The sequence below is a fragment of the Rosa chinensis genome, chromosome 1 (assembly GCF_002994745.2).
Source record: "Rosa chinensis cultivar Old Blush chromosome 1, RchiOBHm-V2, whole genome shotgun sequence".
In the NCBI taxonomy this organism is placed as follows: Eukaryota; Viridiplantae; Streptophyta; class Magnoliopsida; order Rosales; family Rosaceae; genus Rosa; species Rosa chinensis.
The window spans coordinates 30,844,345-30,857,121 of NC_037088.1; the positions used below are offsets into that span (position 1 = coordinate 30,844,345).

Here is a 12,777-nt window from a genome sequence, read left to right on the forward strand (position 1 = left end):
AGTAGATGTTCTTCCATAGGAAGTTTTTGACCTTTTCCATGGTGATGGCGACGAGAGGTTCTGCCTCCACCCACTTTGTTTGGTAGTCCACAGCGACAATGGCGTATTTGAACTGTCCCACTGCTGTGGGAAGTTTACCAATCAAGTCCAAACCCCACTGACAGAACGGCCATGGTGCAAGGAGGATGGAAAGGGCAATGGGCGGTGCCCTTGGGATATTTGCATACATTTGGCACTTGTGGTAAGAACTGGATATTGTTTGGGCTAGGGCCGACATGGTTGGCCAGAAATATCTTGCCCTTAGGGTCTTATGTGCAAGAGATCGGGCTCCGGCATGGTTACCGCATACACCAGCGTGTATGTCCTTCATTATTTTGTGACCTTCCTCTTCTGTACAATTTGCCATTCATGATCGTGTATCGAGCTGACCTTAACTGTAGTCTTCTGGCCTCGACCTTATCGTCCGGTGCTAGGCCGTCGACCATGTATTTCAAAATTGGGTCCATCCATGAAGCAGTGTGATCCACCGTAAATATTTCTGACACCGTTTTAGAAGTGCTAGGTTTTTCGAGTATTTCGACCTTAGTGGCCCCATAGGTAGGACTTGGAGAAGTTGATGCAAGCTTAGCAAGGGCGTCTGCCTTGTCGTTTTCTGCCCTCGGTATTTGGGTAAAAATGTAGGAGGTAAATCTCTGAACTAATACCCGGGCTAAGGCCTGGTAAGAGGACATGTGGGGCTCCTTTGCCTCGAAGTTACCGCTGACCTGGTTTACGACTAACTGAGAATCACTGAAGATACTAAGGTGCTGCACGCCTAGTTCCCGGGCGATCTGCAAACCTGCTGTGAGTGCCTCGTACTCTGCGGCATTGTTGGATGCCTTGAAGGCAAAATTGAGGGCGTACTTGTAGACTTGATCGTCCGGGCTAATTAGCAGGATACCAGCTCCACTGGTTTTCTTGTTGGACGCGCCATCAACGTATAATCGCCAAGTGCTTGGCGGAGGTGGATCTGGGGCTAGTGGTTCAGGTGATTCCAGGGGTGGGTTATGGGAAGGAATTGACTCGGAAATAAAATCTGCCGCTGCCTGGCCCTTAATAGCTGTCCGGGGCTGGTACTTGATATCGAACTCCCCCAGCTTGATGGCCCATTTAATTAACCTGCCCGATGTCTCTAGTTTCTACAAAACCTGCCTCAATGGGTGATTAGTGAAAACGGTGATTAAGTGTGCTTGGAAGTAATGTCTAAGCTTCCAGGCTGATACCAGGAGGGCCAGTGCCATTTTTTCAATGTCCAGGTACCTGGATTCTGCACCAGTGTAACCTTTTCCAGCATAGTACACTGGGTACTCGCAATCGGAGTCCTTCCTAATCAGAACTGAGCTCACAGCTGTTGAAGATGCCGCCAGATATATGTAGAGCATTTCTCCTGGAACAGGTTTGTAGAGTAGAGGTACCTCTGACAAGTATGCCTTCAAGCCAAGAAAAGCAGCCTCGTGCTCAGCTGTCCAGGCTATTACCTCGACGTGTTGGGTTTTTAGCAATTTGAAGAAAGGAGTACACTTGTCCGTCAGCCTGGAGATGAATCTTGACAGGGCGGCCACCTTGCCTGTAAGAGATTGGACCTCGTTCCGGTAGGTTGGGGATACCATGTCTAATATAGCCTGCACCTTCTCCGGATTGGCCTCAATTCCCCTGTGGCTAATGATGTACCGGAGAAACTTTCCTACCTCGACCCCGAAGATGCACTTCTGTGGGTTAAGCCGCATACCATTGCGCAATATGATGGTGAAGACGATTGATAAGTTGGTTACGTGATCCTCCGGAGTTAAACTTTTTACCAGCATATCGTCCACGTATACCTCCATGATAGTACCGATAACTTCCTCAAACATGGAGTTGACAAGTCGCTGATAAGTGGCACCTGCATTCTTTAACCTAAAAGGCATGACCTGGTAGCAATAGAGACCTTTGTCTGTGGTAAAGGCAGTGTGCTCCTCGTCTGCCGGGTTCATTCGAATTTGGTTGTACCCACTGAACTCATCCATGAAACTGAGTAACCGGTACCCAGCAGTGGAGTCGATTAATTGGTCAATTCACGGGAGCGGGAAGCTATCCTTAGGGCACGCTCGGTTGAGGTTTGTGTAGTCCACACACATGTGCCATGATCCCGGAGATTTCTTTGGTACCATGACCACGTTGGCTAACCACCGGGGGTATATTACTTCCCTGACAAAGTTGATGGTCATCAACTTCTTTACTTCAACCTGGATAGCCCGGTACTTATAGTGTGTGAAGGCCCTTCGTTTTTGTCTTACCAGTGTCGAGTAAGGAACAATACTAAGATTGTGCGTGGCTATCTCCGTTGGTTTACCGGCCATGTCCTCATATGACCAGGCGAATGCAGATGTGTTAGAGCAGAGAAACGAGATCAACCCTTCCCTGACAACTGGAGACAGCCTAGTACCAATCTTAACAGTCCTGTCCGGGAACTGCTCTGATAGCACCACCTCTTCAATGTCTTTTACGGCACCGGGCCGTTCTTCGTCAGAATCGGTATCATCTCTGGGATCCTCGTACCTGTCCGTCAGAGGGTTAGTAGCTACATGCAACATCTCAGACTTTCCTCTACCGCGAGATACAGTCAAAGAATAGCATTTCCTCGCAGCGGCCTGATCACCCCGGATCGTAGCAGTGCCGGCCGGGGTTGGCACTTTCATCATCAGCATGTGACCTGCAATGAAGGTTTTCAGACGCCAGAGTGCCGGACGACCCAGGATAGCATTATAGGATGAGAGGCAGTCCACTATGATGAACTCTGTTTTGATGGTTGAACAGTTCGGACTTTCGCCTACCGTGATCGATAGGTAATCTGATCTGAGTGGTTGGACGATATCTCCTAAAAAACTAATGAGGGGCTCATTATCTTGTGACAGCTTGGCTCTTCCTCTATTCAAAACTTTGTATGCATCGCGAAATAATACGCTAACGGAGGCCCCGGTGTCCACGAGCACCCGGGACATTATATAATGGTCCATTTGGAGCGTGATTAGGAAGGGATCATCATGGGGCATCTTTAGATCGGCTTCCTCCTCCTGTAGGAATGTCACCGATGTCCATCAAGTGCCACCGTCTTGCTGCGGGGCCTTGTGGAAGTTGAAAACTTCCGGACGGCTGAAACTAGAATTTCGTTTCTTCCTCTGGGGAGGCAACTCTTTCGGGCCCCCACCGTGGATCGTGAAGATCTGGCCGTACACGTCTACAGCTCCTATCTCCTTAGCAGGTAGGTATCGTTGAAGCTTGCCCCTCTAGATGAGGGACTCGATTGTATTTTTTAAAGCAACGCAGAGATTGGTATTGTGTCCGGCACCCTCATGATAAGTGCAGAATTTTCCGGTATCCTGCTGGGTAAGTTTACTCTTCGGGAACTTCCTTGGGGGTGGTCCCGGTATCTCATCCTTGTTTTCGTTCCAAATAGTCTCGTATGTAGCGTTGAGGATTGTGAACACCTCATACCGGGGTGGTGGTGGTGTCCGCGGGGCCTGCTGTACCCTCAGCTCCCTGTGAGGGTGAGTGGTCCCGTAACTGTTAGACCTGGACGAGGACTCTTTGCTTCTTTTGTTCGAGGTATGGGGTGACCTGTCATGACTATGGACCCACTCCCTCTTTCGTGGCTCATCCCTGACCGTCGAGGCCGGTGTGGAAAATCTTAGCTCTGGTCTGGGGGTGTCCCCGTACGTTTCGAATTCAGCCTGGGCTTGTCTAATGGCAGTGGCCATCAGCTCGTCGTAGTTAGCTGGAGGATTATGGTTGATCCCGTAGAGAAATTCTCTGCGTCTTAAGCCCCTCCTGAAAGCCAGCTCAGCCAGTTCCTTATTAAGGTCCCGGCATTTAGCGGTAGCCGCCTGCCATCGATTTACAAAAGACTTCAAAGTTTCATCTTCTCCCTGTTGGACCTTTAACAGGCCCTTTGGTGTGTGTATCCCATCAGTGCGTAAGATGAATCGAGCTACAAACTTGTCAGCTAACTCCTTAAAATTCCCTACAGAACCGACCGGCAGTTCGTAGAACCAACTCAAAGCCTCCCCTGACAAGGTCTCCTGGAACATATTACAACACACTTCATCCGTATATCCCTTGGCGCTTGTTTGCGATCGGAAAGCCTGTAGATGCTGGTAGGGGTCTCCAACTCCCGTATAGTCAATCTTCAGTGGTTTCGATGTATTCGCTCGAATGGCTCCTCTAACCTGTTGGGTGAAGGGGCCCGGGCGGTCCTCGTAAGTAGTCATAGCTCTCCAGGTGTCTCTATTTTCTGTGGCCTGTACCCTTGCCTGCAGGGCATGCAAAGAGTTGCTCATTTGCACAAGTAATGTCGTGTTTGCATCGGTTACCGGTGGGATATTGTGAACTGGCTATGGTAACGGTGGTGGTGGCAGATGCCTCAAGTTTTCCGGGAATAAGTCTACTGGTATCTGGATTATCCGTTGACCGCCCTCCGTAGAAGGTGCTGGGGCGGTGCTGTGGTCTCCTGTTATCGGAGCAGCGTTCATGCCTGTTGCTAGCTGGGATGCTCTAGCCAGGGCCTGGGTGAGTGCCTCGTTGTGCTAGTGCCTCCTGTCCAGTGCTCGGGCCAGCGCTGTATTTTCATCTTCCAAATCCTGCATTCTCTGTTGCGCAAGGCGGTTTGTTTCCCTATCGGTACTCTGTTGTTCCCGATCGATCCTGGTTTGTTCCCTGAAGGCTGCGATCTCAGCTCGCATAGACTCCAGCTCCGATACCGTAGTCACTTGATCCGGTACTATCGGGTCCAAGGATCCGAGACCATGCATTTCTCCTTGAACACTTGGCGCTTCTGCTGACGAAGTTCCCGGAGAGAATATCAGTGCCCGGGCGACACTTCTACCCTTTCCTGCCACTTCTGGCTCATTCATGATTCACCCCTATCTGGAGCGCCAATGTTTCTGGTGGCTTTCTTCGGGTACCTCACACAGAATGCTATACCGTCTGGGGTACCGATCCAACTCCTAAATCCTGTATCAAGAACATAACGTTAGAGGGGTAAACCGTACCGGACAGTTTACACCTCTCCGATGCCTGAGTGAGAAACTAATAGATGTGTATCAAGTAAATAGTGGACAAAAGAGTTATTACTCGTAAAAGGTGGTTGTGCTAATGTCTTTATACTCGAGCATGGGAAAGGAGTCTCCCCTATCTTCGATGTGGGACACAGGTTGTTCTTCTGATGCCATATCAGCCCTCTTGTTGTGTAAATAGATGGGCTGTGCTGGCCTTGCCCCGGGCCCTGGGTGCCTGGGGTGGCATCCCATATGAGCCCCGCCATGGTGGGTCGTGAACCCGGCCCATGGCATAGTACTTGGGAGTACCAATGGGGCCCAGCCGATAGTGCCAAACTTAGTTGAGACTTCCCCAGTATGTACACTTACACCGCTTCTAAAAAAAATTAAAAAAAAAAAGCTTACAGCAAAATCTCAGTAGTGATCGACTTTGAAGACCTATATATAGTTATCTTCTCATAATTAATTGGCATGTGAAGTTTTAGAGTAATGTTAGGTGAACCACATTTTTGCGTACCACTTGCATCCCACATTATGTGACAGTTGATGTAGCAGAAAGTACAACCCATCACAGAGTTTTCATTAAATGACGTGACAATGTCACATCAGCTGCAACATAAGGTGAGATGCAGGTGGTACCTAAAAAGGTAGTTCACCTAGCATTATTCGAATTCTTATAAAAGGAAAAAATATGTCTAGTTTCTGTTCCAGGTAGTTTGACACTTTTTTTCACTTTTGGATTTAGAGAAATTTTAGTTTGAGTGACTAACGGACTGTATATCAGCTTCAACCACGATTACCTTGCCCTGCAGGTTAACTCCTATAACAATGAATAGTGCATCGAGTTGTAACAACATACCTAGTAAGCTTTTTAAGCTTGTATGAGCAAACTCAATTATAAGAATCAACAACTCACGCTAATAATGAGAAAACTCTTTCAACTCAAGGAAAAGCAACTCACACCTTGATTCCTTTTAAAACTCAACATCTTTTTTTCAAAAAAAAAAAACACAAGTCACAACATGACAAAATCATATACATTGTTAACCTAACAATTAAATATGACAAACTGGTCCAACCTGGAAAATAAAAGTCAACATAGTGACAAAATCATAAATATTGTTAACATAACAATTCAAATGTGACAAACCGGTCCAACATGGACAATAAAAAACCGGTCCAGCCAGGACAATAAAAGTCAACACAGAGACAGATTATGAATATTGTTAACCTAGCAATTCAAATATGACAAACCGGTCTAACCTGGACAATAAAAGTCAACACAGTGACAGATTATAAATATTCTTAACCTAAGAATTAAAATATGACAAACCGGTCCAACCAACCTGGACAACAAAAAGTCAACACAGTGACAAAATTATAAATATTGTTAACCTAACAATTTCGAGTGGCATAATTTTTTCATTTAACTCAAACCTAACAATGACAAACCAGTCCAACCTAGACAATAAAAGTAAAAAAAAACTTAAAAAAAAACAGTTATAGGGTGGGCTGCAGTACAAGCTAGCCCATTGTACAATGACAAACTAGTCCAACCTGTCATTTTGTCACTAAACTCCTATTGTATTCCACAATTTTAACCATAACCATTAATCAATACATCAGCGCATAGTAGAAAAGAATACTTCAATTTTAAGCTTGTATGAGCAAACTCAATTATAAGAATCAACAACTCACGCTAATAACGAGAAAACTCTTTCAACTCAAGAAAAAGCAACTCACACTTTGATTCCTTTTAAAACTCAACATCTTTTTCTCAAAAGAAACAACACAAGTCACACCATGACAAAATCATATACATTGTTAACCTAACAATTAAAATATGACAATTAAACTGGTCCAACCTAGAAAATAAAAGTCAACATAGTGACAAAATCATAAATATTGTTAACATAACAATTCAAATGTGACAAACCGGTCCAACATGGACAATAAAAAACCGGTCCAGCCAGGACAATAAAAGTCAACACAGAGACAGATTATGAATATTGTTAACCTAGCAATTCAAATATGACAAACCGGTCTAACCTGGACAATAAAAGTCAACACAGTGACAGATTATAAATATTGTTAACCTAAGAATTAAAATATGACAAACCGGTTCAAGCAACCTGGACAACAAAAAGTCAACACAGTGACAAAATTATAAATATTGTTAACCTAACAATTTCAAGTGGCATAATTTTTTCATTTAACTCAAACCTAACAATGACAAACCAGTCCAACCTAGACAATAAAAGTCAAAAAAGCTTTTTAAAAAAAACAGTTATAGGGTGGGCTGCAGTACAAGCTAGCCCATTGTACATTGACAAACTAGTCCAACCTATCATTTTGTCACTAAACTCCTATTGCATTCCTCAATTTTAACCAAAACCATTAATCAATACATCAGCGCATAGTAGAAAAGAATACTTCAATTTAGGGTTTTTAATTTTATAATTCTATTCATCCCAAAATGGAGGTATATATACAAATACAAAGGAGTAGTCTATAATTACAGGATATCCTAAATAAATAAGAATCCTAATTACATACGGATTTACAGCAATTCTACACTCCCCCTCAAGTTGGTGCATAGATATCTATCATGCCCAACTTGTCAACCGAGCAGTCGAATATCTTCCTGGACACTCCTTGAGTAAGAACATCAGCTAATTGGACCTCTTAATTTACAAATGGAAGGCAAATAACCTTTTTGTCAAGATTTTAATTAATAAAATGTTGGTCAACCTCCACATGCTTTGGTTATCATGCTGAACTGGATTATGTGCAATCTCAATGGCAGTTTTATTATCACAATGCAAATCCATCGGCCATTTAAGCTTGTAATCTAGGTCTTTCAGGACATTACGAATCTATAACATTACGAATCTCTATGTGTCATACCTCGAAATTCAGCTTCTGCACTTGATCTAGCAATGACTTTGTGCTTTTTGCCACGCCAAGTGACAAGGTTGCCTCATACAGAAGTGCAATACCCAGATGTAGAACGCCTGTCAGTTTTATCACCAGCCCAATCTGCATCTGTGTATCCAACAACTTCCAATGCTCAGGACTTGACTGTTCGCCTTCAATTACAGGTCCGACCATTGAGGAATTTGGGATTTTTTTTTTTAGGATTCGTTTTTCTAGGTTTCAAATATGGTGGTTTGAAATTCATAGATGGTTTGATTTTAATGGTGGTGGTACGCAGCGGTTTGTGGTGTTCTTGAGGATTTAGGATTCAAAGGATGCAGAGCAAGTTCAAAGGATTGAACCTGCTCTGATACCAAGTAGAAAAGAATACTTCAATTTAGGGTTTTTAATTTGATAATTCTATTCATCCCACAATGGAGGTATATATACAAGCAGTACTAGCAAAAAGGGCAACTCACACAAATTTATTTCACACAGATTTTCAACACCCATGGATATCCGTGTAAACTAAGTAGAATTGGGCCCACATGAGTTTGTGTAGTACCAATAACAACAAAAATCCGTGTGAAACAGCAATGCACACAGATATCAGTGTGCAACCTAAAATACTTTCCCATTTATTCTCATGGTTGTCCATGTGTAAATAAGTTCACATAGACTTCAGTGTGAACAAAATATTTCATTATTCATAAATCTTTTTTTTTTTGTTATACGTATTATATAACGACGATCTTCTGTAACTAATACATTTTGATACAGATATCCGTGTGAAATGAGCATCACACATATATGGGTGTACAATGGAACATACAGACATCCGTGTGAGAAGATAATTCCATACAGAAATCCGTATATAAAAGTTCCACTGACAATTGACATGACAGTATTAGTTTACCAAGGTAAATACACACGGACATCAATAAGAGTTGTAAATGCATTTTACAAGGATTTCAATAGCTATATTGCTTAAAACCAGAAGATTGATCAAAAGTGTGCCATTCTTCTTCTCTCTCTTAGTTTTCATAGAAGAGCTGTGTAGATGATGGAGGAGATGGCTGTGAAGATTTGAGTTTATTCATAGAATTCAGGTATTATTTTCCATTTCCCTTAACCGTTTTGATCCTCTGTCACTCTCATTCTCACTCACTCTCTCTCTCTCTCTCTCTCTCTCTCTCTCTCTCTCTCTCTCTCTCTCTCTCTCTCTCTCTCTCACTCTCTTTCAATTTCCAACTAGTCCTCTCAAAATGGATTAATGGGTACTGTAAACTTTGTGATATTGAAGAGGCTTGGTTAGTGATGAACGTGATTAAATGTTAAATGTTTCCCTTCAATCTCTCCTTGATGGTTAAATGTTAATGATTCTTTGAATTTCATCTCTTATGGGGTTGACCACAGTTTCTCTGGGTTTCTATTTCTGGATGTTTATTTGAATCAACTAAGGAATCCAAAGCTTTGAGCTTTTTTCTTCACAGCTAGACTAATCTCATCTCTTGAAAACGGTGAAATCTGAATGGTTCAGCTTAGAAAGAGGTACAGTTTTCTATTTCATAAATTTTCATTTTCTTTATGCATATTTCAGCGGCAAGGCTTCATAAACTGTTATCTTGTATGTATGTGCTTGACTTAAAACATATGCTTCATTGAAAGGTGTAAGGCTGGTAATTTGGAGGTTAAGCAGGTTTCAGAGACACAGTTGCCGGTCGAGACGGTTTAGTGGGTCTACTGGGTTTGAAGAGAAAAGGGAATCTGCTTTTGACAAATTGGAGAGTGGGATCAAGAATGGTAGTGTTTTGTTCTATACTGGGAGCTATTAGTCGGTTTATGTTTTGGGCCAGTGTGAGGGTGATTTGAGCAACAATGATTTTGGGGATTTTGCTTCTCAAAAATCTAATTCCGAGTGTGGTGATTCAGTTTCTGGGCAGATTTTGCTAATATTTTTTTTTTTGAATACCATCACTCTTCCACATTGAAATCTGTGTGAGTTAGGAAGATATTTCATACTGATTAGGATATTAATATATCATTTTCGACTCACATAGATTGATTTAAATTTAATTATGCATGTTGATAGATGGTGAGGTCCATGATAAATATTCACATGGACTCTAAAAACCATGTGAATAGAGAATTAGTGTCCCCTCCGAAGGCGCGCAACTGAAAAACATTCCATGCTTGCACTGTAGGTACAGCCTTTTACATACTGACATCTATGTGAAATAGTAGTATTGCACACAGATTTAAATCTTTGTGAGTTGCCCGTTTTGCTTATAGTGAAGTATAAAGGAGTAGTATAACTCTAATGGGAAACAATCCTGCCTATAATTACATGATATCCTAAATAAATAAGAATCCTAATTACATACATATTTACAACGATTATACGCATGGCTTCACGGTAAATGAGTTTCAATGCCACCGATTGGCCAATAAAGCGTAGTTATGTTGCAAATAATATTAAATTAAAATATACTCACAAAGCTTGATTAAACATTTGGTCAACGGTAATATTATTTGAACATGAGATCACTCCTGATCTTTTAATATAGCTATGCTCAGACCAAAAAAAATATCTTGTAGATGAACCACTTTACACTGCATAGTGCAGACACTATAAATAAACACAAACCAAATATGACACTCATTGAATTATTGAAGAGATGATGATGCCAAAAGTTCAGCAAATGCTAGAACTGAAACTTAATGAAACCTTTTCAATCCCTTTGCAACCTTTTCCTTTCCAATATATATTCCTTGCGGCCATTTTCTTCATTCTCTTACACAGATGGTCCTCTTATAGAAACTCATCTGTACCACCTTCTCCACCAAAGCTACCCATCATTGGAAACCTTCACCAAGTAGGCTCACTCCCTCATCGCTCACTTCAAACCTTATCTCAACGCCATGGGCCTGTCATGCTGCTCCATTTCGGAAGCAAGCCAGTCCTTGTCATCTCGTCGGCTGAGGCTGCGTCCCAGATCTTCAAAACCCATGACCTAATATTCTCCGACAGACCTAAGTTCATCTTCTTTGAAAAGATTGTCTACAACTCCAAGGACATTTTATCGGCCCCTTATGGTGATTACTGGAGGCAGCTCAGGAGTATATGTGTCTTGAATCTTTTGAGCAACAAAAGGGTTCATTCTTTTCATGCTGTAAGACAAGAGGAAACAAGATTGATGATAAGTAACATACTACAGTCCTGTAGTGTTCTATCATCCTCCTCCTCCTCATCCTCACCGGTTTTAAATCTGAGCAACATCTTTATGAAGCTTAGTAATGATGTCATAAGCAGAACTGCTCTGGGGAGGAAGTACAGCGATCTTAGGGAAGACAGAGGGAAGATGTTCATGAAGATTGTTAAAGATATGTCAGAGTTCTTCACACGTGTTAACATTGGTGACTATATTCCATGGCTTGCTTGGTTCACTCGCCTCAGTGGGTTTGACGCTGAATTAGATGACCTGGCTAAACGAGCAGATGCGTTTTTAAATATGGTTATTCAAGAGCATATTGATAAATCAAATAGTGGAATTGATGGTATGAACGACAATGAAGAACAGAAGGATTTTGTGGACGTTTTACTTGCGGTTCAGAAAGAAAATGCAGCTCGTGTCCTTGTTGATCGAGTTGGCATAAAGGCAATCATCCTGGTACGTTAATTAATATTTTCTTGAATCTTGATTAATTACTCTGTGTGAGGAATACATATATACTTCAGTTCAATTAATTAGTACTTACATTGTGACATCTAAAATTTATTCCGCATATTAAATGAAGCTTAATTTAGTACAATAGAGTAGTTTTTAGAACAAAATAAGTTCACAAAAGACCCTCACTGAATTAAGTAAAGAATACAGTACTGGATTCAAATTCCAGAGTTTAGTTTTGCTTCTTACATTAGCTGGCTTTATTTGGAGGAAGTTAATTTATGTAATTGAATGCACTTGCAGGATATTTTTGCTGCTGGCAGTGAGACTTCATTTACAACCTTAGAGTGGGTTATGTCTGAGCTTATGAGGAATCCAAGGGTGATGACAAAATTGCAGAATGAGGTCAGGGAAGTAGTTGGAAAAAAAGAAGATATAACAGAGGATGATTTGGTGGAAATGAACTACTTGAAGGCAGTGATCAAAGAAACTTTTCGCTTGCATCCTCCACTTCCATTACTTGTTCCCAGGATGTCCAACAAAAATGTGAAAATAAACGGTTACAACATTACAGCTAAAACGCAAGTTATGGTGAATGCATGGGCAATTGGAAGAGATCCTAAGTCATACACAAATGCCGAGCAGTATGAGCCAGAAAGATTCTTAAACAGTGCTATAGATTATAAAGGGAATGACTTCGAATTAATTCCATTTGGTTCTGGTAGACGAGGATGCCCAGGAATCCAATTTACCATTGCTCTGATAGAGATTGTTTTGGCAAATATTGTTCACAAGTTTAACTGGAAATTGCCTGATGGTGCAACAGCAGAGGATTTAGACATGAGTGAATCCACTGGCATAACCGCATCTAGAAAATATCCTCTCGAAGTGGTTGCCAGACCATATTCTTCCTGCTTCTAAGAAGCTTCACTATCCTCTCTTGAACTTCGATTTCCTTGTACTAATTAAAACTTTTTTATTGCCTTCTATTAAAAGAAAAATATCATAAAAATTCACATCGTCTGATGTTTGTAGTTTATGAGCAAACTCCCTGTTGAAGTGTACCTTTATATGTATGTTAATAAGGAAATTTATGATTTCTTAATGGGTGATATTATTGA

General features: G+C 41.8%; 3 protein-coding genes across 3 annotated transcripts; 1 reads left to right on the top strand and 2 right to left on the bottom strand.

The window, feature by feature from the left end:
• Nucleotides 1-338: 338 nt before the first annotated feature.
• On the bottom strand, nucleotides 339-1,865 carry LOC112164937. Its single transcript, XM_024301303.1, has 3 exons — nucleotides 1,607-1,865; nucleotides 1,263-1,510; nucleotides 339-1,178 (listed from the first exon to the last, which is right to left on the bottom strand). The coding sequence occupies exons 1-3, from the start codon at nucleotides 1,863-1,865 to the stop codon at nucleotides 339-341; spliced, it is 1,347 nt and encodes a 448-aa protein (XP_024157071.1).
• Nucleotides 1,866-3,305: 1,440 nt separating this feature from the next.
• LOC121049263 lies at nucleotides 3,306-4,286 on the bottom strand. The gene is made up of 2 exons (XM_040505953.1): nucleotides 4,112-4,286; nucleotides 3,306-4,039 (listed from the first exon to the last, which is right to left on the bottom strand). Exons 1-2 carry the CDS (start codon nucleotides 4,284-4,286, stop codon nucleotides 3,306-3,308), a joined length of 909 nt encoding a protein of 302 aa, XP_040361887.1.
• A 6,382-nt stretch (nucleotides 4,287-10,668) lies between these two features.
• Nucleotides 10,669-12,777, top strand: LOC112181781 (cytochrome P450 736A117). The gene is made up of 2 exons (XM_024320185.2): nucleotides 10,669-11,659; nucleotides 11,960-12,777. Exons 1-2 carry the CDS (start codon nucleotides 10,670-10,672, stop codon nucleotides 12,575-12,577), a joined length of 1,608 nt encoding a protein of 535 aa, XP_024175953.2. The 5' UTR covers nucleotide 10,669; the 3' UTR covers nucleotides 12,578-12,777.